The sequence below is a fragment of the Mugil cephalus genome, chromosome 5 (assembly GCF_022458985.1).
Source record: "Mugil cephalus isolate CIBA_MC_2020 chromosome 5, CIBA_Mcephalus_1.1, whole genome shotgun sequence".
NCBI lineage: Eukaryota > Metazoa > Chordata > Actinopteri > Mugiliformes > Mugilidae > Mugil > Mugil cephalus.
Genome location: NC_061774.1, coordinates 14,316,458 through 14,338,642, shown reverse-complemented (window position 1 = coordinate 14,338,642; position 22,185 = coordinate 14,316,458). Strand labels below are relative to the sequence as shown.

The following is a 22,185-nucleotide window of genomic DNA, read 5'->3' as shown; positions in this document are numbered from 1 at the left end:
AACGATTCTCACTCTGCTGTCAGTTAGAAGTTGTGGTTTCGGTACCATTTATGGCAGTTTTAAAAGACAAATCATAACACATCATGATTTAAATGAATTCAGTTTCTTTGGGCTATTTAACAGAAACAACAGTGACCCCACATGGAGAAAGCTACGACTCCTTTTTTTTTTTCTCCCAACCATTTTATGCATTGCTCCTTTAAGTAATAAGAACACAATATAAAACGTGGATTTGAATGATCTTATATACATGATACAATATACTACGACATACACACTCTGCTTCTTCCAGAGCACCGATAGCTCGCTATGACTATTGAGTTAAAGACAAATGAGGGAGGGACAAGAGACCGAAAGAGACAAACAAGTTGGTTGCCATGCAGATGTGAGTGGAGGTTGTGAGAACGCTGCTCTTCCACTAATCAGCCCATCACCCAGACAACATCAAGCCTGTTAACTCTATAACTTGCGCTAACAATGCTTCACAAGTTCTTCGGTGTGATGACAAAAGTACTAATGCGGATATATGCGAGAAGAGCGTTCAGACGCGAGGACACGCAAACACGCACAAACACACAGCGATAAATAAAAGGTAAATAAAAAGAGTCTGATGTTATGGGTGTGGGTGATGCTTGCAGGGCACATTCACTTACATGAAAACATGAGCTACGCAGGTTCCTCCAGGGGTGACATATGGTGAGGAGTGCTATAGGGAGGCAGAACAGCCTGTGCATACATGTGTGCATTGCTGGAGTCATGTGGTCTGTAACACAGAGGACAACACAGAGGAGAAGACTTACATCCAAACAAACAAGCTCACTCTTTGTAAGTGGTTAGGGGGAATTTGAAGTGTGTACTGTTGTGTTTTTGGAGAAATTCCCAGTACTAGCCCTATGTAAAAATAAGAGACTTATTATTGGTTCTTGTAGAGATCAACCGATCTGTATTTTTTAGGGCTGATACTGCTGAAATTTTTTTTGTTAACGATCAGCCTTGTCCAATATCCAATACGTGCTGCTGATAGTTCTGAGTCGATATTTGGAGCTGATGTTGCTTTTTCTCCCTTCATTTAAATGATAAAAATACCACAATAACAAACATTACAAGTCTCAATTTAACAAAAAAAAAAAAAACATTTATTGAACTCAAAAAATATTTAATGCTCTTATGCGTATGCAAAATAAACAGTTAAAAGTAGTAGAGCACAAGCATTTTCCAGTTTCCAGTATCTTGCAGCGTTTTACTGCCGATACCAGTAAAAATGTAAATATCGGCCCAATATATCGTGGGCCATGGTGAACATGGAAGATTATCCCGATACATGTTGCACTCATGTTGTCATACTCGTAAAACAGCTCCAATATCATTGTATCTCCCATTACTTTATTTGCTACATCTGTTCTCATATTATCAGCGGTTGCAATACGTAATCTACTTTTACTGGGTCTAATTTAAACTGATTTACACTGTGACTGTGTAGCCATTATGAATCACTGGATAGAGGCTCGTAACAGCTGGAGGCTATCTCAGCTGGAGTTAGGAGAGAGGTGGGGTAAACCCTGAACTGTGGACTTTACTGTATTTTGGCCGACATCAGCATTCATGTGGCCAGCTGAGGAATGTAAGTCCAACACTATTTTTGTTTTCAGCAGTTTTTTGATATTTCACCAGCTCCTAACAGAAAGTCTGGATATGGTTCACGGTAGCTACTCTTGCAAACTCTTCCCAATAATCAGTAGTTCTGCACACCGCTATGTGTTATATCCTTGCTCCTATAAGGGTTTTGCTATTCAAAGGTAAAGAGTACATGAGTAATTCACATGTGTTTAAAATAGAAATTGCTCTGCTTTCCTGCATTTACACACTACAAAAGCATTTTTTATTTATTTTTTAAAAAAGTGCTGGACATAATAGTTGATGTGTTATGATGTTGATGCGAACCCAGGCGGTAGTGGTGCATGATGTTAAAAGCAAATGAGCTCAAAGCGCCCCAAAATCCCTGAGGTGTTGTCCCTCTGAGCAACACCTTTCACATTACAAAGAGCCGTTTAGCCTTTGTTTACTTGAACATATTAATTAGTGCAGTTTTAAAAAAAAAATAATAATAATCGTATGTATGCAAATAACTGCTAGCTGTTAGCATGTTGGCTGTTCTACTTCTAACGTATTCAAATAGTCCAACTAAAAGTCACAGAGAGATTCATTCCTCCCTGCCCCCTCTCCATCTCCATGAAATAAAAACAGCTCAGTCACGCAGCTCTAAAAGTGAGATATCTGGTTGCCACTGATATGGAGATGAAGTTGCACTGTAAAAATCTGCAAATGTAGCGTCCTTGACATGCCCTTCCCAGCCCTCTTCCTGGTGATGTGCGATTCTTTCCTCCACAAGACCATGTTGAAAACATTGCTCACAGCACTCTTGTTATGTTCAGAGAGTCGCCCATGCTTTGTGATGAGAGTGAAGTCGGGACAGTCTGGTCTCCTAATCAGGGACCATATTGGAGTATGTCTGTGTTTGTGTCTGTTCTTGTTATGCGAGGCAGCCAAACACGTGGTGCGCACACTCGCTCACACACATGAGCAAACATACAAACACAGCATGGCCTGCAGATGTACCGAACTCCGAGCAGGCAAACAGACAAATATCACCGTGCGTTACGTTTCATCTCGTACACTTCAAATTTCGAATACTTTCGTAGCAGAAAAGGAAAAATAAAAGTGAAATAAAAAAAAATACAACGCATGTGCTTACGCAGCACCATGTTAGCGTCGGGGAACAGGAGCATGTGTTAGAGGGAGAGATGAGCAGATAGCAGCTCGGCGGACGCATGATCCCAGAAAGACTCATTTGCAAACATACCTGTCCTTGAATTCTCTGTTCCTTCACCGCAGGTTTCCATGGAAACCAGGGAAAGCAGGGGGTTTGTGTGTGAACGTGTGCGTGAACGTGTGTGTGTGTGTGTGTGTGTGTGTGTGTGCATGTGTACAAAAGAGAGAGAGAGTTTGAGGTAAGAAAGTGCTTTCACCTCACAGTGCTCACTTCATTTTTAACACCTGGTAGTTCCCATTAAAATTTGAGCAGAGGGTGATTTTCAATGATAAAAGGATGCTTGAGGTAACCGGCTGCAACCATATGGGCGTAAAAGTCTGCTTAAAAAAGAATATGAGGACTTATACCTCGGTAAAGGTTGATAAAAATGTGTTTCGGAACAGACGCTGCTTCGCTAACAGTAAACACCTCGGGGGGGTGGGTGGGGGTGGGGGGGGGGCTCACGCGAACCGAGTCGACAGCTTTGCCCTTGACAGCAAAGTCAAAGATCAAGCACGTACTCACGCTGAGGCAGTCCTCATCAGCCGCAGCTACGCCAATGATGTATTTACAAGTGGCAGACAGAGAAGTCCCGGTGAATTTTTAATGACGGCTCTGTTTGAAATTTTGAACAAGCTCAAATTGATTCATGACTTTTTAATGGCGCGCCTGTGGAAGCTTCCAGAATTGCCGATTGTTTCTCCCACGATGAGCAAACACACACAGCGGGAGGAGGGGGGGGGGGGGGGGGGGGGGGGCGCGGGGAGAGACAAACTCCCGACGCCGTCTTCCCCCACGCGCTCAGCAACAAATTTTAAAACGGTAATATCCTGTCTCGATGTTACTGCCTTTGACTTGATGCTACAGAGAGTCGAATAATTTGCAGACATTCTGAAGAGGTCCTCGACGCTCGCTTAAAACTGTTTAGGCAACTTCTGCATGTCTGGACTGGATTTAAGACTTCGGGAGGAAAAAAAAACCCTAAGGGTAAGAACGTGGATGTCAAACGGAAACGCAGTAAAAGGAAGATAGAGGAAAAAAACACTGCGTTTCTTTGTGTCCATCTCTGAACAGCATGAAACGCGGTCAAGACGAGTTGACATGGAAGAACAATTACAAACAAAACCTTCTTTTTTGGAGATGGGCCCTCGCTGATCTGTTTATTTCAAAGAGCCGTTCAAAAGACTGTCTCTTAAGGATATTTATTTATTTTTATGATGCCAGCCTGGGTTTAACTCATTTTATCTAGGAAATTATCACTGGGGAAAAAAAGACAAGAGTAAGATGCGGATCAGCATAGACTTCCCAACTATGCTCACCATCATACCAGTAGAATATTCTGGCAAACATCACGCTTTGCTTTACTGTTTTTGTCATCGCACAAGTGCATCTAGATGCTGCCGTGTTCCCTTTGGCTGATTTTGTCTTTTTGAGTCGCCGCCCACTCACTTCAAATGAAGCACGTCCTCCTCCTCCTCCTCCTTGAGACGGCTGTGTACTGATGCACTCAGGTGAAGGCAGCGTGGGACTGCTAGATGACGCTGTGCGATATTTCCTTATCAAATAAGCACTGCGAGAACTCTGTTAGGCCCCTCCCCTTACGCCTGTAACGCACCTGTGTGAAACACAGCAAAAAGTAATAATCTGGAACGGTTCCAATCGCTTGTTTTAAAGAGTCGGTCAATAAATTCGGTTCGTTCGGCTGTGGCTTAGTAGGTGGAACCAGAGGGTCAGAGGTTCAATCCCGGAATATGCCACGACTGAACCCTCTGTCTGTAAGGTGTGTGAATGTGTAAAGTGCTGTGAGCACCAAAGGTGCTAAATAAAGACGAGATCATTTATCATTTGTAAAATACTACTGTTTGGAAGCTCTAGCCGCAATTTTTGGATGTTTGTTTTCCATCGTAATTTCCCCAAATCTCTGCAATTGGTTTCGAGAGTGCAAAGTTAGCATGACCCACAATAATGGGAAATACGCCAAGCTTTAATAAACCGTAATCATCCACTAAGTCTTCTTTTGCTTTTGTCAACACAGGAAGACAGAGACTTACTCAACCAGAATGAAAATTTAAATCCTTGAAGATCTTCTGCTGGCAACCTCATCACCTTATTTAAATATTTGAGTTTCTCCGTACATAGACGAAATAAACCCCGGTTCAGAGGCACAGCAGGCGCATTGTCATGATTTCACGGCGCTGTGCTGTCTGTAAACTGACCACTTTCTTGTTTAAAATTATCCATGAGGTCACTGCAGGGCTTCGGGATTCAGACCTCAGCCTTGCTCCATCCAGCGGTAATAAATCATGAGCCGGTAAAGTCAGGCCGCGGCGATCGCTGCGCAGATGAGGTTCAGGTGTCCATCCCTTCCCCTCCCCTGCCCACACTTAATTTATATTACAGGTGTAAAGCAGTCTCTGCTCAGCTAAAGGTCTCCTCCGAAACCCTCAGGGCCGCAGCTCTCCTTGGCATGCAATAATTTATGAACAAAGTTGCCAGGTTTTATGAGGCAGGAGTGTCAAGTTTGTGATACCTTTATCTATTCTGGACACGGACTCTGACTACGGACGATCTAAAATATAGATCAAAGACTATGTCCAGGGTAGAGATTAAGAGATTGGGGTGTAGAAAAAAAAAAAGAAAAAAAAAGAGGACTAATATAACAAATACTATGATTCAGTTTATAGTTCTTTATTTATTTCCAGTATGGTCTTGTGCAAAAAAAATCACAAAAATGTGGGATGATACGACGATAATGACATTTGGGAAAACTGACCTGCTTTCACGTGTCAACGTAAAGGAGACATCTAGCCTGTAGAGTGATCATTAGACCAGGGAGGGCCGGGGGGGGGGCATCCATCTCTGCCGTATTAAGACAAGCAGCCTCGGAGAGTTGAGATCTCTCTTCTGCGCCTCTCAATGTCACACTAACCCTCCTCCTTCCCTGGTGCATTTTCTTTTGCTTTTTGTCTCATCTCATTCTCCCTCACAAATCCCCCCCCCCCATCCTCTGAGTTGTGCCATCAGTCTACACGGCCTTTTTTTTCTTCTTTTTTTTCCTCCTGCATCTACAGTACATACGACGGAGAGCCGAACAAGGAAAGCTGGCAGATCGCACGGCGGGAGGGGAAGAGGCCACACACATCACACAGCCTTGGCAGATATTTGTAGAGGAGGGCGACGCCATCACACCGCCGAGAACTGTGCATCATCCTCCATCCTCCGAGTCGGCTGCGTCTCCCTTTCAACTTTTTGGAGGTCAGCGGGACGGAGGAACAGAGCGAGCTGCCTCGGTGCCCTCATCGTTGGCATTTCAGCTCCTCGCCGGCGGGCTGAGAGCTTCGGGGCCTGAGCGACGACGGGAAGGAAAAGGTCGCCAATTCTCCTGGATCAGGTACGGGGTCAAACTAATAGACTGGTCCCTGACAACAAACGCTCAGGTGTCACCAGAGGCGGGTTAAAGAGATGGCAGGGCATCGAGTACGGGTGCCCTCGCCGGTTGTGTAACAGGAGGAGGTGGTTCAAAGGCTCTCGCTGCTTACACAACAGACATTTACCACCCCTCCGCTGCCTGTCGCGGTGCTACGCGGCCTCCGCGCGCCGCTGCAAGGGCACGCTGGCGTTTTAAAGAATCTGGTAATTTATGGAGGTCCCGCCTTTGGAACCGTTCACCGACGGAGCAAAACGCCGCAACTCCACGCTGCCCGACGCCACGTAAAAGCAACGGCTCGCCCAGGTGAATCAGCCCCGGGGGAATTAAATACGGCCATGTGAGCGTTTGCGAGGTTTGAAAGAATTCCAAAGCGTGTGCACGCACACAAATGGCCGCTCACAGCTGCATTACACTCTTCTAACATGCGACAGACAAACAGCTTGATGGATGGGCTGGAAGTTGAACCGAGGCAAAGTTGGATAATAAAAAAAGCACGCAGGCGGAACAACTCGTGTTGCTGGCGTGGAAGAAGCCCTCTGCGCGGTCCTGTGAAAACGGGGGCCACGTGATAAGTGCCACAGGACGCGAAAGCGCTTTACCCAGAATCCTCAGGGGCTCGCGCACCAGCTGCATCATTATCACTTCTCACCTTACTTCTTCTGATCCTGCCGTCTCTCACGACGGCTCCTTCTCTCAGCAAATTATTCGTCAGTCCCTCGCAGACAAAGACGGTTTAACGCATCGGATAATGCCCTTTGCTTCACCCGCAATGATGATAAATGCAGCCCAATAACTACAATCACTAACCTTTTCCTCAGCAACACGACCGGAGGGGGGGGGGGGGCGGCCAAAAATAGCTCGCGGGGTCGTCTTTTCTGACTGCGAAGCTCAGGCTGCATCTGGATCTTGTGTACTCATTTCCTTAGCGCTGGTTCTCCAGAATACGGCTTGGCCGCGCTCGAATTTACCAACACGGCCTCGGAGGGCCCGGGGGGGATTGCGAGGACCTCACTTGGCAGCGGCGCTTTCTAGCGTGCCGCACATCAGTCATAACGCTGGCAGGAGCATCCAGGGTGGATGCTCAGGGTTCGCCAGCACCGAAGCAGACGCCGATACCTTGCCAGGGAGCAAATATATTTAAACAGATATGATGGACGGATTAATAGCGAAAACGGTGATCTAATACGTCGACGATGTGGTCCTGTTTTTGAGCGGAGGGCGGGAGGAATGTTACTGGGATCAAAGCGCCCGTCGCGTGGATGAGCTCGAGTATGTGTCAGCGCGGAGGATACAACAAGTGGCACAAGCGGGCAGACGTGCACTCGTTGACACACTTGCCTTGAGGATCGCTGCGAGACATAATGAGCCGAGCGAGATAAGAAGCGGTACATGATGAAGCAACAAAGACTGCTTAATGAAATGGAGAAATGAAAGCAGCAGCCAGCCACAGAGGAAGCTGTCAGCGCCTCCACTCTCAGATGTTGCTCTGCTCGATAGAGATCGATATTCACAGACAAATGCCCTCCAACTAAACACACACACACATACACCCTCTCTCTCTCACACACACACACACACACACACACACAAACTGAACGTATCTATCTCAACCCATCGGCTAATTTGTCTCTTGACTCCCAACTCCTTGTCAAAGTTGTCATCAAATCGCAGTCTCTAAAGCCTTTTTTGGTTTTATATGCACATTCATACTGGAATCCACGTAAGCAGGAGGCAGATATTTGCTACTTTAACTCAACGCAGTAGTTACCAAAAATTACGAGACTGATGCCAAAGATTGCATACTGGAGAAATAAGCACTCCACTAAACTAAGGATAAAATATTACAAAGAAATCAATCACTAGTGACAAGCTATATCTGCTTAGTTTAAACCATAAATACAGTATTACAGGATAACCATAACACAAATGGGTTGATTCATTTTTATTAGTTTAGTAGAGTTTGTTAGTTTTATCACACAGAGATGCCAAAAGCTGCAGTTCCCCAAATGGCCACTTGATGCTGACTCTTGATAAAATCCATCCCAACTTCACAGGAGAAATAAACATTTTCACAGCCTGATAGACCCGCCAAATCCCCCCTTTTCTCGGATGCAGAGCGCTGCCATGATCATTTAAGTGTGGGAGACATCGCTATACAAACTGTATATAAACACAGTCGCCGTTCACCACCGTGTCTCCTATCACTGGTCACAACATTGTTTTGTTCTATATTATGTAATGATAGGTTGCATTTGCAGGCTCCTGGCACTCATGCATAATTATTTGCTCTGCTTAGTCACTTGTAATATAAATGACTATCATCACTATTTTGTGTTTATTCATACAAGAGTTTCTTTATTAGGAAGCCAGGTATCATTACGTAGTATTATATACTCTGGTCTGTATCGCGTAATCATGAGGCATGGGTGTTTTATCCAGATGCACGTGTTAATTTGTCTTCTTGCTTCTCTCTTCTGTACCTATTCTGTACTTATGTGTAAGTATTTTGTAAAACCTGAGGAAATTATCAAGTGATTAAACCAGAGCTAAGGGAGAGTGGATGAGTGTGGTGGTTTTTTGCTGGTCGTTCTAAAGTTTCACTTTCCAGTCTCAAAGATTTTCCATTGACAGGAAGTATGACGTATGAGTCTGAAGAGAGTGTATATAAGTCGACCCTCGAGCCTCAGTACCTCACAGCACTCCTGTCAGCGATCTTTTCTTGCCTCTGCAACATCATAATCTTCATCGCATTAACTCAGCACCAGTGTCATCGTGACCAAAGAGAGAACCAACAATGTCCAGCATGATCAAGGTGTTTCTGCTCCTGGCTGTCATGGTCTGCATCTCCAAAGCTCAATGTAAGACTTTATCACTTTTTCATGATTCAGAACAAACTAATATTACTGGTTACTGAACTGATATTTATTTTTCATCATTATTATTATTATTATTATTATTATTATATAATGTCGACTGCAGTCGGAAGATTCACCTTTTATCTCTTGTTTTCCTTTCTAGTGAGTGAGCAGCAGTGTCTGTGTCACCGTGTCAGAAATGGCATCGGCAGGAAGTCTGAAATAAAGGACGTCCAGATCTACCTGGCTACCAACTTCTGTAATAAAGTCGAGATTGTGTAAGTTGTGCTTTTTGTGTGGAAATGTTTTATTTTGAAATTTGATGTTGATGCTAGTCTACTGAAATAGTCATTTTAACTCTTTTACACATAATCACTTCCAAAGTAATTGAATTTATTTCTGTAATCCATTTCAACAGGGTGACCATGAACAGCGGCCTTCGCTATTGTCTGAACCCCAAGTTGATGGCAGTGAAGAAACTCCTGACTAACATCATGTAAGCATACCTTAATACATGAATCTGAGCCTCGTCTTCAACAGCTCTCCATGCAGTCACTGAATGATTGTTTAATAGACATTTCATAAATTCACAAATAAGATAATGCAGAACACACCACGCTGCAATGTGTGTAATGAGTGTTTTATTGTTGTTGCTACACAGGAAAAATACCTCTACCACCGCTGGCAGCACCAACACTTGCATCGCTCCCTCTGCTTAACTTCGTGGACGAACAAAAAACCTGGAGGACCTCTTGCCCAAAGACATAAAGAATGCAAAAAAAAAAAAATTCTATTTCTATGTTCCATTTATACTGATATGCCCACGCAGCGTGTGTCTCTGCTATACTGTGTCATGTTTCAATTCTGCTGTATAAAAATGTTTTTGTATTTTTTTAATAAATCAAAAGGAAAATCAAGGAGGCTGTGACTGTTTGGTTTCAGATAAGATGAGATAGTACTTTATTGATCCCCATTGGGGAAATTCAAAAGGTTCAAGCGTGACACTGCTCTTGTATCAACAATGCTACCTTGTGCATCGGTCTCGCTAATACAAGAAACACATGCACTGTTTCTGGGGTCTCTATATCGCACATTATTGTGTATTATCATGTCAGTGTTGAGTTGACACAAACACCAAAGCTGCATCAGACTCTGTGGTTACAAGTGCAGTTGAGTTCAATAACTTGCAGACAACAAGGGGCCCCATTTAGGGGCGGCTCAGCACTGCTGAGTCCTATAGGCTGTTGTCACCACCACCACCACCACCACCACCACCACCACACAGTCACAACCAGTGTAGAGCACGTTATTTTTAAAAAGTAATTAGTTATAGTTACTACTTACTTCTCCCAAAAAGTCACTGAGTTAATGACTGAATTACTCCACTATAGAGCTGTCAGCCTTGCTTGGCCCCGCTTTAACCGCGCATCCCTCTCCTTCATTTGAACGGATCCATGTGTGATTAATTGATGTCATTTTCAGCTAATTTCCATTTTTAATTTTCAGACTCTTTTACAGCCCTGAAGACTTAATGACATTCAAGCTACAAGTTGAGAGCCCCTCACAGCTCTTATTATTTTAAGGGAGATCGGAGTGCGGACCTAAATGCGTCTACATTTAATTACAACAGCCCACAACAATAGTTTTTCTTTGTAAATTTGTCCCATTAGATGATCCGTGGGCTCATTAGGTCATTTATTGAAAATGGCCACACGTCAGACCAGGAAATTATTTGGCTTAAGCCTATTAAAAATTGAGTGGAAATATTGGCGATCTAAACAACCATCCTACTTCTGATTCTCCGCACATTTGTCTTCAATTCCCTTCACTAAACAGTGTCAAACCCAACTGTTCATGTATAAACATGAAGCCTCTCGAGATTGTGAGTTTGTGGACGGACAAGAGGAGATGTATCTTCACCTCACACCAGACTGTTTTTCTCCTGTCAAACCCCGCTGACCCATCCAGCGCACTCTCAACCAGCACGCAGTGTTTTGAAAACGTGTCAGCCGCACTTCTAAACTATGCCGATAACATCCGCGCTCCACGTGTGCTCGCGAGTGTTTGTGTGTGTGTGTGTGTGTGTGTGTGTGTGTGTGTGTGTGTGTTTGCGCAGATCTGGGCTGAATTATCTTTCAGGCCTTACTGAATGAGCTCTCCCATTTTTTCTTCTGCGCAGGACTTGATAAGACTTCTTTGTCGTGCACGCGAGAGCGCGACACAAACGGGCGGGCGACACAGACTGCGGGCCTCTCTTCCAGGGGTGTAAATCCAGCCTACCTACTGTACCTGTCGCTTTCTACGTTCCCCTGACGCTAGCCGTCTGCACAACAAAAACATAAAACTAAGAATGTTCAGAATTTTAATAGCAGCACTGAGGCAATCAGATTACGGCGCAGTTTATCATCGTTCATCATTAACGTCAGCATGTGGCGGCATTGATATGTGGGTGAACAGATGCAGACGTTGCGATGAATCTAAGTTGCGCGGGCGTTTAAGTTGTTTAGCATTTGGCAGAAGGTGTTTAGGGGCTGCACTGTCTGAGCAAACCACGCTCTGAACTCCTGAACCCGGAGCCCGGATTAACAGCTGACCTGGGAGCAGCGGAGTCTGGGAAACTATAATTAAGGTTGATTAAAGAACATTCCTGGGGTCCGTGTCGGCATGTTAAGTGAGCTGTGGAGGTTGCTGGAGACCCGCGCCTCTGTCAAGCCAGAAATTTCATAGCCGAGAATAAAATATGCTTCTTTATCGCAGAAAAACAAGGAGCCACCCTGAAAGTAGATCACACGCCGCACATTTTCCAGCAGCTGCAGCTCAGGCAGGAAATGCACATGTGAAAGAGCAGATGTATATTAGTGTAACCGAAAACATACTGTAGACACGTTAACAGAAATTCCCTTTTTGTGTTCAAACAGAGAGGAAAACAACTCGGAACGCTGCAGAAAACCAACCAGTCATTACTGCAATTACCCCTATGGCGTCCACAGTATAATTAGCTGCAACAGGCAGCACTGCACCTATAAATACTGGAGACTAAACACCAGTAAACAAAGGCGCAACCGCAGCCGGCAACCTCTCACATCAGACTTCAGTTCTCTCCCACAAACGGCAAAACAGCAGCGGCGTCAACACTAACGGTGGCCGCAGCAACAGCAGCAGCGAGAGCATAACTCAAGCAGTCGGATGCTCACAATTAAACCTCAAGTTATTTATTACATAAGCAGATCATTACGGAGGAATGTTTGCTTTGTCAAGTTTGGTGTGTGATACATCATAACTCCATGGTTTCTTCTCTCCTTCCCACTTTTCTTCTCCCGCCTTTAGCTTTCTTCTGCGTTTGTTCAGGTCAGTTTGGTTTGGTGGGTGAAAAAAAAGAAAAAAAAAAAAGAAGAAGCCTGGAATTAAAGTATCCCTGTACTTAAACCTATGGAATGACTACTAGGAAGCCCAGAGGGCAAACTGGGTCAGAGAAAGCCGTAGTATCACATTTCAATAAACCTACTACGAGGCCAAAGCAAATTTCAACATTTTTATGTTTAGTTTCATAATTTAATTCATAGGTCTTCAACTTTATCTGTTAATTATAGACGCATATATACATATACACACACATACACCACTTATGCTATATATGAACCTGTGTATTATTTGAATATCTTAATGTTGAATGCAAAATAATATATATAATAATAATGTATATTTATAAATAGCACTAATACAGAACACATATAGTAGGTAGTGGGTCCCTATTTAATCTCTCTCCCCATCAGTTTGGGTCCTTGGTCTGAAAAAGACCCCTGATTTAATGTTTTATCTGACAGTATGCTCTGTAATACGGGTGTCAAACATACGCTGGCCAGCAAGAAGGTTCAATCCGGCCCATAGGATGAATTTGCCGAGTGCGACAATTACATAGAAGACATTAACTGCAATTTTTCAATATTGGCACCTACTCCTAATTTGTCCACTCGGGGTTGTGCTGCTTTAATAAGAGCTGCAGACATAACACAACACTGAGTCACGCAATTAAACCTTAGTTTCCAGCGATGTGCCAAAATTACACAAATGTTTCTTCAAAAATGTCATGTTGTTGTACTTCTTTGCACTTAAACAGATCAAGACTGAAGCAACTTTCAAGTCGCTATAGACAGTCTACGGCCTGAAGCACTGGTTACCTAGCAACCTCAGGCTAATGTCAAGCCTCCACGAAGTCGCCGTGGCCGGTCAAGAAGCTACTTGCACACGTAACCCTGTAAAACCAGCCCATTTCATCATAAATGTTTGCACACAATAAACAAAGTAGATATATATTTATTAGTGGGCTTCAGTACTGTTGGTAAATGGATTTCGGTATCATTCTGACAGAGATGGACTGTTTCCAGTCTGTGTGCTAAGCTAAGCTAACAATCCGCTAATCCAGTTTCATATTTACTGTACAGACTTGAGATTAAAATCACCGATAAATAAATTCAGCCCAAACAGTCACAGTTACTGTCTGGTTTCTGTGCTTTTTTCTCAAATAAGTCAGCGCATCATGAATCAAATGTGCTTATGTCAGTAAGCATCACAAGCACTTCAGCAAGTAGTTCAAATTAAACATGCGCTGTTCTGAGACACTTTCGTTAGCACAACAGCATTTAAACACATCAACATCTCACACAGCAGATGTTTCACATTCTGACTTTCAAGACTCGTGAGAGTGAGTCTGATGCCAGCGCAAGAAATTATATTTTGTTCAGGAGAAAACTACATGCGCTGGTCATGAGGTTAACAGCTCAGCAGCCTATTATTCATGACCGAAGAAATAATGTGCTGTGAGTCAGTGGTAGTACAACAGTGAGAATAGTTTTAATCTTCTCAGCTAACTCCCAAACCAAACATTTATTCACTAAGCTACACCACAACATGTTCCAATCATAGACCGTATATAAAGATGGATGACAATAAGAAAAGTAAAGCAAATGGAGCTCCCCCTGGTGGCTGGCTGCAGTATAAGCTCCACCCCCTCCATGTTAGTGGATAGGACTTGGGCCAAACTAAAACACAAAAATACAAATACTTTTTGTACAAGGCGGGTGACAGGCCGATGCTATAGAAACAGGATGTGACATCATGATGACAAACATTTGGGGAGAAGCGGTCCAAAAGGTAAACAAGTACAGTGTATAGATTACAACATTTCTTTGTAAATGGGGGCAGTAGAGCGCAAAACAACAAAAACGATATTCCACGAACTCTGGCTTTAGATTCGCACGATGGACCCTATCCTTTGATTGAGTGTCAGTTTGATCAACAGAAGGAAGTAGAGACACATTGTCCATAGTTTCAACAGTCTGTGGTCACAGTTCAGTTTTCTCTGTTCTGTTATTCAGGTCAAAGTGCACCATTTGCAGAAATCCTACTAAATCCTGAAATTCGTCTATTTATTTATATGTTGCGACACACCATCATCGCTGCCTAAACACAGGGCTCAAACCATAACTGTTCGTCGTCACACTCCTTAGTATTTTGGAAACGCACACAAAAACACTGACACATAAACACAACAATAATTCTATTCCAGTATTTGCTGGGAAGTATGACTAACAGATGTGTGCGTGTACAAGACTGGAAAGACAGATGAATGCTCCAAAGTACCAAGAACATTTAGCACGGCCAACACTGAATGGAAACAGAGGAGGACGGACGCAGTGATAGAGATGCACCAATTAGCCACACCAGTCAGGTGCTGACTTTTAATTTCATGGTGTCCATGAGAGGCTTGGGTCTCCCCCTGGACAACATATGCTAATCCAGGGGTGTCCAAACTATGGCCCACCATCCATTTTTAATTGGCCCGTATCAAAGTCTAAAAGTATAATGGACTACGACCCACACATAACATTTGTGCTTAACCGTCTTGTACTTCTTAGTTTAAACACTTGGTGGCGCCACTGTGTTGAACAAGACAGAGTCTCCACAAAACGAGCACTCGAAGAAAAAAATCGAGGCTGTCGATGAGAAAATGACCCGTCAACCTTTTTGTAAAAAATAAAATGAAATAAATTTTAAATTATCAAACATAATTTACCTGCATTTGATAGATTTTGCCAATATTCATGCGTTAGAAGTGCAGTTTACCTCGTGTCTAGTGAGGTGGCTCAGTCCTCTGTATATTTTTTTGTATGCACGTTTGTATGAACGTTTGGACACTCCTGGGCTAATCCCAAACCTCAAGAAGTTTGCTACTAAATGAGCCTTGTTGGTCCCACGTCATTTCAAATAGCGAAAGGCCATTACCAGGTCCATCACTTGCCAACACATATTAAAAGGAATTTTCCACAAATAACTGTAATGCAACCATAATTCACGCTCTATGAATACAACAACAATGGATAAATAATTTCTTAAATGACCTCTTGGCGTCTCAAATAAACTCAGGAAACACGCAACACCACATTGCATTGTTTTGAGAAAAGTCAGGGCGTATCTTTTTTTTTTTTTCACGGAATACGTGCTGTGAATTCCTGGCATGACTTCACAGAGGAGCGGCCTTGTTTTTCTGTGCTCTTTGTGGATAATATATGTTAGTAGCAGGGGTGCTGCTGCTGCTGTTCATGTGTGCATTTCCAAGCAGGTGTGCTAGCTGGCTGGCGCATCTTCCATCTTAATTAGGTCTGTATGACTATTTCACAAGTTCAATGCTAATCATTATTTTTCCCATTTTTTAAAAATATATTTCAACATTTTTCTTTGCAAATTTTATGTTTTATGTTAATCAAAGTTTTATCCCTTTCTCCTGCTCATGTGGTCTAACAAATTATTTTTCTATCCATTTCAGTTCTGTCAAAAATACCTTTCCAACTCACCCGTGCTGTTTTTGTAACAGATAATGAGAATTAGCCAAAAGCAGCCAAAATAGTATGTGAATTAGAATTAGAGATGTAGCGTATCGCAAGACCGTTAAAAATCGATACAAATGTGTGACGATTCCAATCAGCTGATGAAAAATGAATCGCGATGCCCTTTTTAAACAGCAGAGGGCGTAATCTAGTTTTGAGTTCACTTGCTCAACATATGACGTCACAACGTGTTCGACGTGGTAGGTCAATGTCATGTATTCAGATGGGACAAGTTGATATTTCTTAAGAAAACAAAACAAAACAAAAATATAAATCTAAACTAGGACCTAAACTAGGAACACATGCCAGTATTAGTTTGCTTATGTGAAGAGATTTTGTTTATTTGGTTTATTCATTTAGTTATTTTGATGTGGGATTTGTTTTAAAGATCCTTTTTTTTTTTTAATTAAATAAAATAATAAATATAATTTCAGTTGCACGTTCAAGAGGACATATGGGTTGTATTGCACAGTTTACATCAGAGACAGACAAGGGGATTCTGTTTAATTTGTTGTTTTTATATATCTAAATGTTTTTTTAAATATGGTTTCCTTGCATAGTTTGTGTTTTGAAGTTGGATTCTACCTCAGAAATGTGTTGATTCGTCAGAGAAATAATGAAAGAAATACTCTTCAGTCATACTCAGTCTGCTAAAAAAAAAAAAAAAAAAAAAAAAAATCGTATCATTAACCCAGTATCGGAAATCGTATCGAATTGTGAGCTGAGCGTACCATTAAATCCCTAATTAGTACATTCTGCAAAACAGTGTTATGTTGGAGTTGTCTGCTGAAAACATTAATTTCATAAATACTGCGCACCACAGCGGGTCTGCAGGAAACACACTTGAGCCGAGTGTCTGCTTCGCGCAGACAGTTTATGATGTTTTTTATGTTCCAAGGAATAAACAGCACATGCCATCTCATGTTAAAGAGTCCCAAAATTCTAACAATAAAACTCAGCAACAGGAAACAGCTATTGGATGAGTCAAAACAAAGGAAAAAGCAGAGAGAGCTTAACTGGACAGAATTAAGCCTTAACTCAACACAGCAGCGTTCGGCATGAAAGCAACATTTGAGAACTCCAGGCACTTTTTGGGTGACTGTCAGGTCTGTCAGGTCTGGTGAGTTTTACCGCTCCACATACTGACAACAGGTGACTTTGGTTAAAACATTTAACATCTGGTGGGGACGACACCTGGTCACCCGGCTCTGACAGGAAAATGCTTCCCTGTAAAACATCAGATGGGAATGTACTGAACATCTTCATGTCTTCTTTCATTAATTTAAATTTACATATATAGTTAAAAACATGCTTTATTCTGAGACTGATTCAGAACCACTTTAAATTCATTTCTGACTTTTCACACGGCGCTATCGCATGTCGATGCTTTAAATGTAACACCTAAAGTCTAAAAACTCCAGATTTTAAACTAGTAGGGTACATTTTCATGGCAGCAGCAGCAGCACTTTGAAACCGATTCCGCTTAAAATGTTTTACAGTGCGCGCCGCCATCCAAAGCTGCTGCTCGTAACTCTCAGGTCTAACCTTCTTCTCCAATAGGACAAAGTCCCACCCGGTAGTTCAGCAGCGCCGTAAGCGAACTAACACGCGCCGGCACAAACACGTGTTGTTCTCTGGGAAGCAAATGCTCAGGTGTTATTGCCTTCTGGTCAAATTTTCTCCACATTGTTCCTGCCAGTCAGGGTAATTCTGAAGGCAATTCCCACTCAGCGAAACCTTCAAGGGAACGTTCAGGTCTGGGTCCTGCTGTTTTGGATCCGTGTCTGGTCTGGCAGGTCCAGCCTCAGTTAGACATGCGCGGCTATATTTTATGTGCTCATTTCTGGAACTTTACAACTGGAATCCACAACCATGGAACGCAAAGGAGTATTCTGAGAGCGTGTTTGGAAAAGTTGGCTGAACATCACACAGGCAACTGGCCTAGTAGTCATGCACACACACACACACACACATGCGCACACAAAAACACACAGACACTAGTGGGGAATTTCAGAGTAAAAAGGATTATAAAATGATGGTTGAGTTCAGGAGGAGGAGCAAAGGAGGATACAGAGACGAAAAAAAACAAGCAGGAACCAAAAGGAGAGATGGAGAGAGACGACATCTGCAACAAACTTTATAGCCTTTGCGATCATGCTGCCACGTCAACACAAAACAGACAGCCTGCAAATAGCGGGGTGAAGTAAAGAGGAATCTGTCTCCTTCCCGTCTGTCGCTTCACCGTAGTTCAACGTCTGATGTCCACTAACACGCAATAACAGTCCCGACCAGCTGTTCCTACAAGAGATTCCATTAAAAATAAGAAATAGTTCACGACCTCAAGAGGTTAAATTGCCTCTTGGACCTCTCTTAATGTTGTCCTGCAGCTTTCTAGCTCTCGTTTCAGACAGATTAACTCGGCTGAATTAGGGCAGCCTGTTTTTAAAGCTTCTGGGTTCCATATGCGCACCAGCCAGGTGAGAATTATATTTACTGTCACAGTCCATTTCAGGGAGATAACGGGCAGTCTTCTGGCTCCGCGCACGCAAATTGCGCTGCGTTAAAAGATTTAATTGAATCCGAGTATAGAAGTGCACGTCTGCTGAAAAATTACCACGAGCCCGTTTTGTTCTGACGAACTTCACATCATTTTAGCGTTATTCTGAGCGGACGTCTTTCATGTGGGCATCTGTTAAAGGTTTGCGTGCGTTTGTGGGCGGGTTTCTCAGGTTTCCCCCGCAACCACTTGTGCTGCGCCGTCATGAAGACGGGGACGGCGGCTCACCTCCCTGAAGGTCTGTTAACTGGTATGAATTTCATGGACACAGCTGCAGCAGTTAAGGAGTCCACTGCGTTGTGCAAAATGGCCGGGAATCGGTTTGCACTGTCAACAAACACAAACAAAAGAAGTCAACGTCGCGCTTATTGAAGAGTCACGGCGCAGCGTCCTCACCAGCATCGAGCGCTCTTCGATAGCACACAGACCTCCTGGTTACAGTCAGCGAGCAGGGGAAGATTTTCATGTTGCGCTGAGGATCAAAATGTTTAAACAACAAATTAAAAAATGTTAGATAAAGGTTTTTGGAGAGAGCGTGTTTGAGAGAACAAACCCTTTGCTGTCTGTGCGCTACAACTTTGGCATTCCGCCACATAAGATTTCATGTTTCAGATTCAGAGTAAAATTTGCTTCACTTGCCATTACAGTGTTGAATATTTCACTTAGCACGAAGAAAAGGTGTTTGTCATAGGGCCTACGTGCGAAGACGGCTGACACAACATTTCACAGGCACAGAGCAGCATCCCGTTCATTTTGCACTTTCTCTTATGCATTGTTTTTTTGTATTATAATTAAAGCTGCGACACATTAGCTACAATTGGTGCAACACTGACTACATCTCGCAGACTTAAATTATCGTATAGCTTAAGAGTCTTATATCGAAATACTGTCACACTCGATGGGAGCGGCACAGATTCAAATCCTGTGTGACCATGTGACAGTGTTTTTTAGCTGGCGTTAATAGGGGCGGAGAAAAAGTAAAAGAAAGTCGGAGCCAAAGTTTGAGCAGTACCCGTATGTGCCGCTACCTGCCTGCTGGCAGCCAGTGGTTCGCTGCATCTTGGTTTCTTGAGACGACCTGAGGACAATGAAGGCATCGCGACACAACTGTTGGGACCGACGGCCCAAGTTTATAGCATTAGAGCGGAAAACGTGATGCAGGTAACACAACTGCTCTTAGAAGAGAATACAGAATGTAAAGACTAAGATCAGGAGTATTAATCTATTAATTATGTCGCACAAATCCTTATCACAGCAGCGCTACTCAGATGAAGCTCTATAATTAACTCAGTTTTAATTAGTAGCTGCCTTTGACAGTTTGTTGTAAACGTGATCTTTGTCCATATACATATATATATATATATATATATTTACACTATAATTAATGCCATGTTTATTATGAATATATTTTAAGTGGCATGTCAGTGTTACAAATACATCTGTTTATACAACTCAGAACAATTATTACATCCTATATTCTACTAGCACAGCATAAAGCCTTAAAGAGGACATGAAACAAACGGACGGACACCAACACAGTATATGTGCACATATTTTAAACATAATACAGAAATTAAACGTCGGAAAAATTAGCCGTTTTAAAGAAAATCTGCTTTTTAAATGCATTTTTGATACATTTTGTGGCCATACTCTCCGCCATCTTTGTACGTCATCGGACGTGTGCTTTCCTTCGCCCGCTATTGAAGAAGACCCGATTCCCTACACGTTTAAGCCACTGACAAGAAGGAGGGTAGACGGCAGCGGGGAGAGGGACGGCAACACTTCATGGTGGCTGGTCAGATGGTCAAAAGTTTGAGACCATAGCTCAAAAAATCCTGAAAACCGGCTCAGAACAGAAATGAAAGTGTCAACATGGGAGTCAATAATGAGTAGCTCCGCCATTCTTCAACCCATTCTCAATGATCTGATCAGCTGTCTTTTTGCATTTTGAAGCTCTACTTAGAACCTTCTCAAGATCCAAAACTGTAAAACGCAAACTCCAATTCAATGTCAGGATTCTTCCTTTTGAGTGCAGCTAGCCAACGTCAGAGACCAGGTGGTCATGTTAGCAGCAAATGTTGGAAATTAACAGGTTTCTCCCAATCTTTAACTTTGTAAACCTCATGTGAACATCCAGGAGCAATGCGAAACATGCCTCCTTTAATTGGTTTTGTAATCTGCTTCTCTTTCCCTCTCATTTTCTTTGTATATGTAGGAGTTCAGTGTGACCGCAGGTTGAGCCAACCACTCCAATGACATCATGCCCAGAGACACAACAGCAATGGAGACACCCTGTCTTTTAACAGTGAAACGTAGATGGCAGAATTTTGACATTCCTTTTGGCATCAGTGTTAAAACTTACATCGTCTTGTTAATATGAGAGACGTTCTTTAAATTATCATAACTGTGTTTAGTGTGTTGAGTATTGCTCTGACTGTTCTCCTGGAACCTCGAAGTAAAATAAAAGACAGAATTAACTATATAAAATAAACACATTAAGTGATACAACAAAGACACACAAAAACATAAATGTAATTAATCATCATTTTACAGCATTCATTTTTCTTCACTTTTCATGACTAGCAGGGTCAACAACTACTTAGCCTGTTAGCTACAGCAAAAACAATGTTGAAGGCACTACTATAAATGAGCACAGAAAAAAACGACATTCAAAGCTGCATGTTGTTAACCTAAGAGCATAATTGTCTAAGTCATATTTGAACGTTTTCAGAAAACAAGGACTTTTTATTAGCCTCATATTGTAACAGTCAAAAAGTGACTGCTGACGAATGAATGTTTAAGCTTTTAAATGGATAAAACATGTTTACGAATGTGTTTTTCATAAAATAACGTGGAGCTGCTTGGACTAAAACAGCCCTTTTCCTTCAGTTTCCCTTCAACTGAAACCATTCATTTTCAGAAACAGTTGCAAACCAATTTGATTTAGTTACCTTGTGGATAGTCTCAAGACCTTGACGAGCTGTTGTCAGCGTTATTTGAAGCGTTCCTACAAAAGAAAAGTAGCACAATTAACTTAAAAAAAAAAAAAACAAAAAAAAAACAACAACAATTACGGCCAGAATGGACTTGCTAATACTTCCGGTTCTTCTTCACTGAAAGCTAACAAACTCACAGAGCTAGTTAGCATGTTTAGCTAAGATAAAACTCCATTGGTAACTAAGAAATGTTGACCTACTTGTATAAGCAAATCAACCTTGACTTCCATATTTAACATCACTCTTTATATAGCACATCGCTACTAAATGTTATCGAACTAAAACTTAACTTTTGTACCTTTTTCGACGCTGTTTCTTCAGAGAACTCAACGCACAGACCATTTCATGGACTACGTCGCTGTGACGTCACGATGTTAACTGAAGGGAAGCTTGAGGTCAACGCTGTCACTTTCAGCCATGAAACCGCCGTTTTGCTGCATTTTTGTTTGCTAAAACTAAAAAAATCAAGACAAGTAACTTGAAGTTGTATCACATATGAGCCACTGCCAGTCGTTGACAACTTTGGTTTGGTTTGGCTTTGGCGATTAACATAAAGGACTGGAGTGAGACAATCACAACGGACACACTTCATATCAGGTCAGATGTAATATATCATCATCATCAGCCTGGATAACGTTATGGATTAGACTAAAT

General features: G+C 42.4%; 1 protein-coding gene and 1 long non-coding RNA gene across 3 annotated transcripts; one reads left to right on the top strand and one right to left on the bottom strand.

Annotated features, from left to right (window-relative positions):
• Nucleotides 1-661: 661 nt before the first annotated feature.
• Nucleotides 662-22,185, bottom strand: LOC125007739. 2 transcript variants are annotated; one of them, XR_007112787.1, is made up of 3 exons: nucleotides 21,830-22,185; nucleotides 21,487-21,542; nucleotides 662-763 (listed from the first exon to the last, which is right to left on the bottom strand). It is a non-coding gene; the product is annotated as an uncharacterized LOC125007739 (long non-coding RNA). The 2 variants fall into 2 exon arrangements; XR_007112788.1 differs by lacking the exon at nucleotides 662-763 and adding an exon at nucleotides 16,725-19,007.
• On the top strand, nucleotides 8,909-10,011 carry LOC125007737 (C-X-C motif chemokine 6-like). Its single transcript, XM_047584487.1, has 4 exons — nucleotides 8,909-9,097; nucleotides 9,258-9,372; nucleotides 9,513-9,590; nucleotides 9,756-10,011. The coding sequence occupies exons 1-4, from the start codon at nucleotides 9,034-9,036 to the stop codon at nucleotides 9,811-9,813; spliced, it is 315 nt and encodes a 104-aa protein (XP_047440443.1). The 5' UTR covers nucleotides 8,909-9,033; the 3' UTR covers nucleotides 9,814-10,011.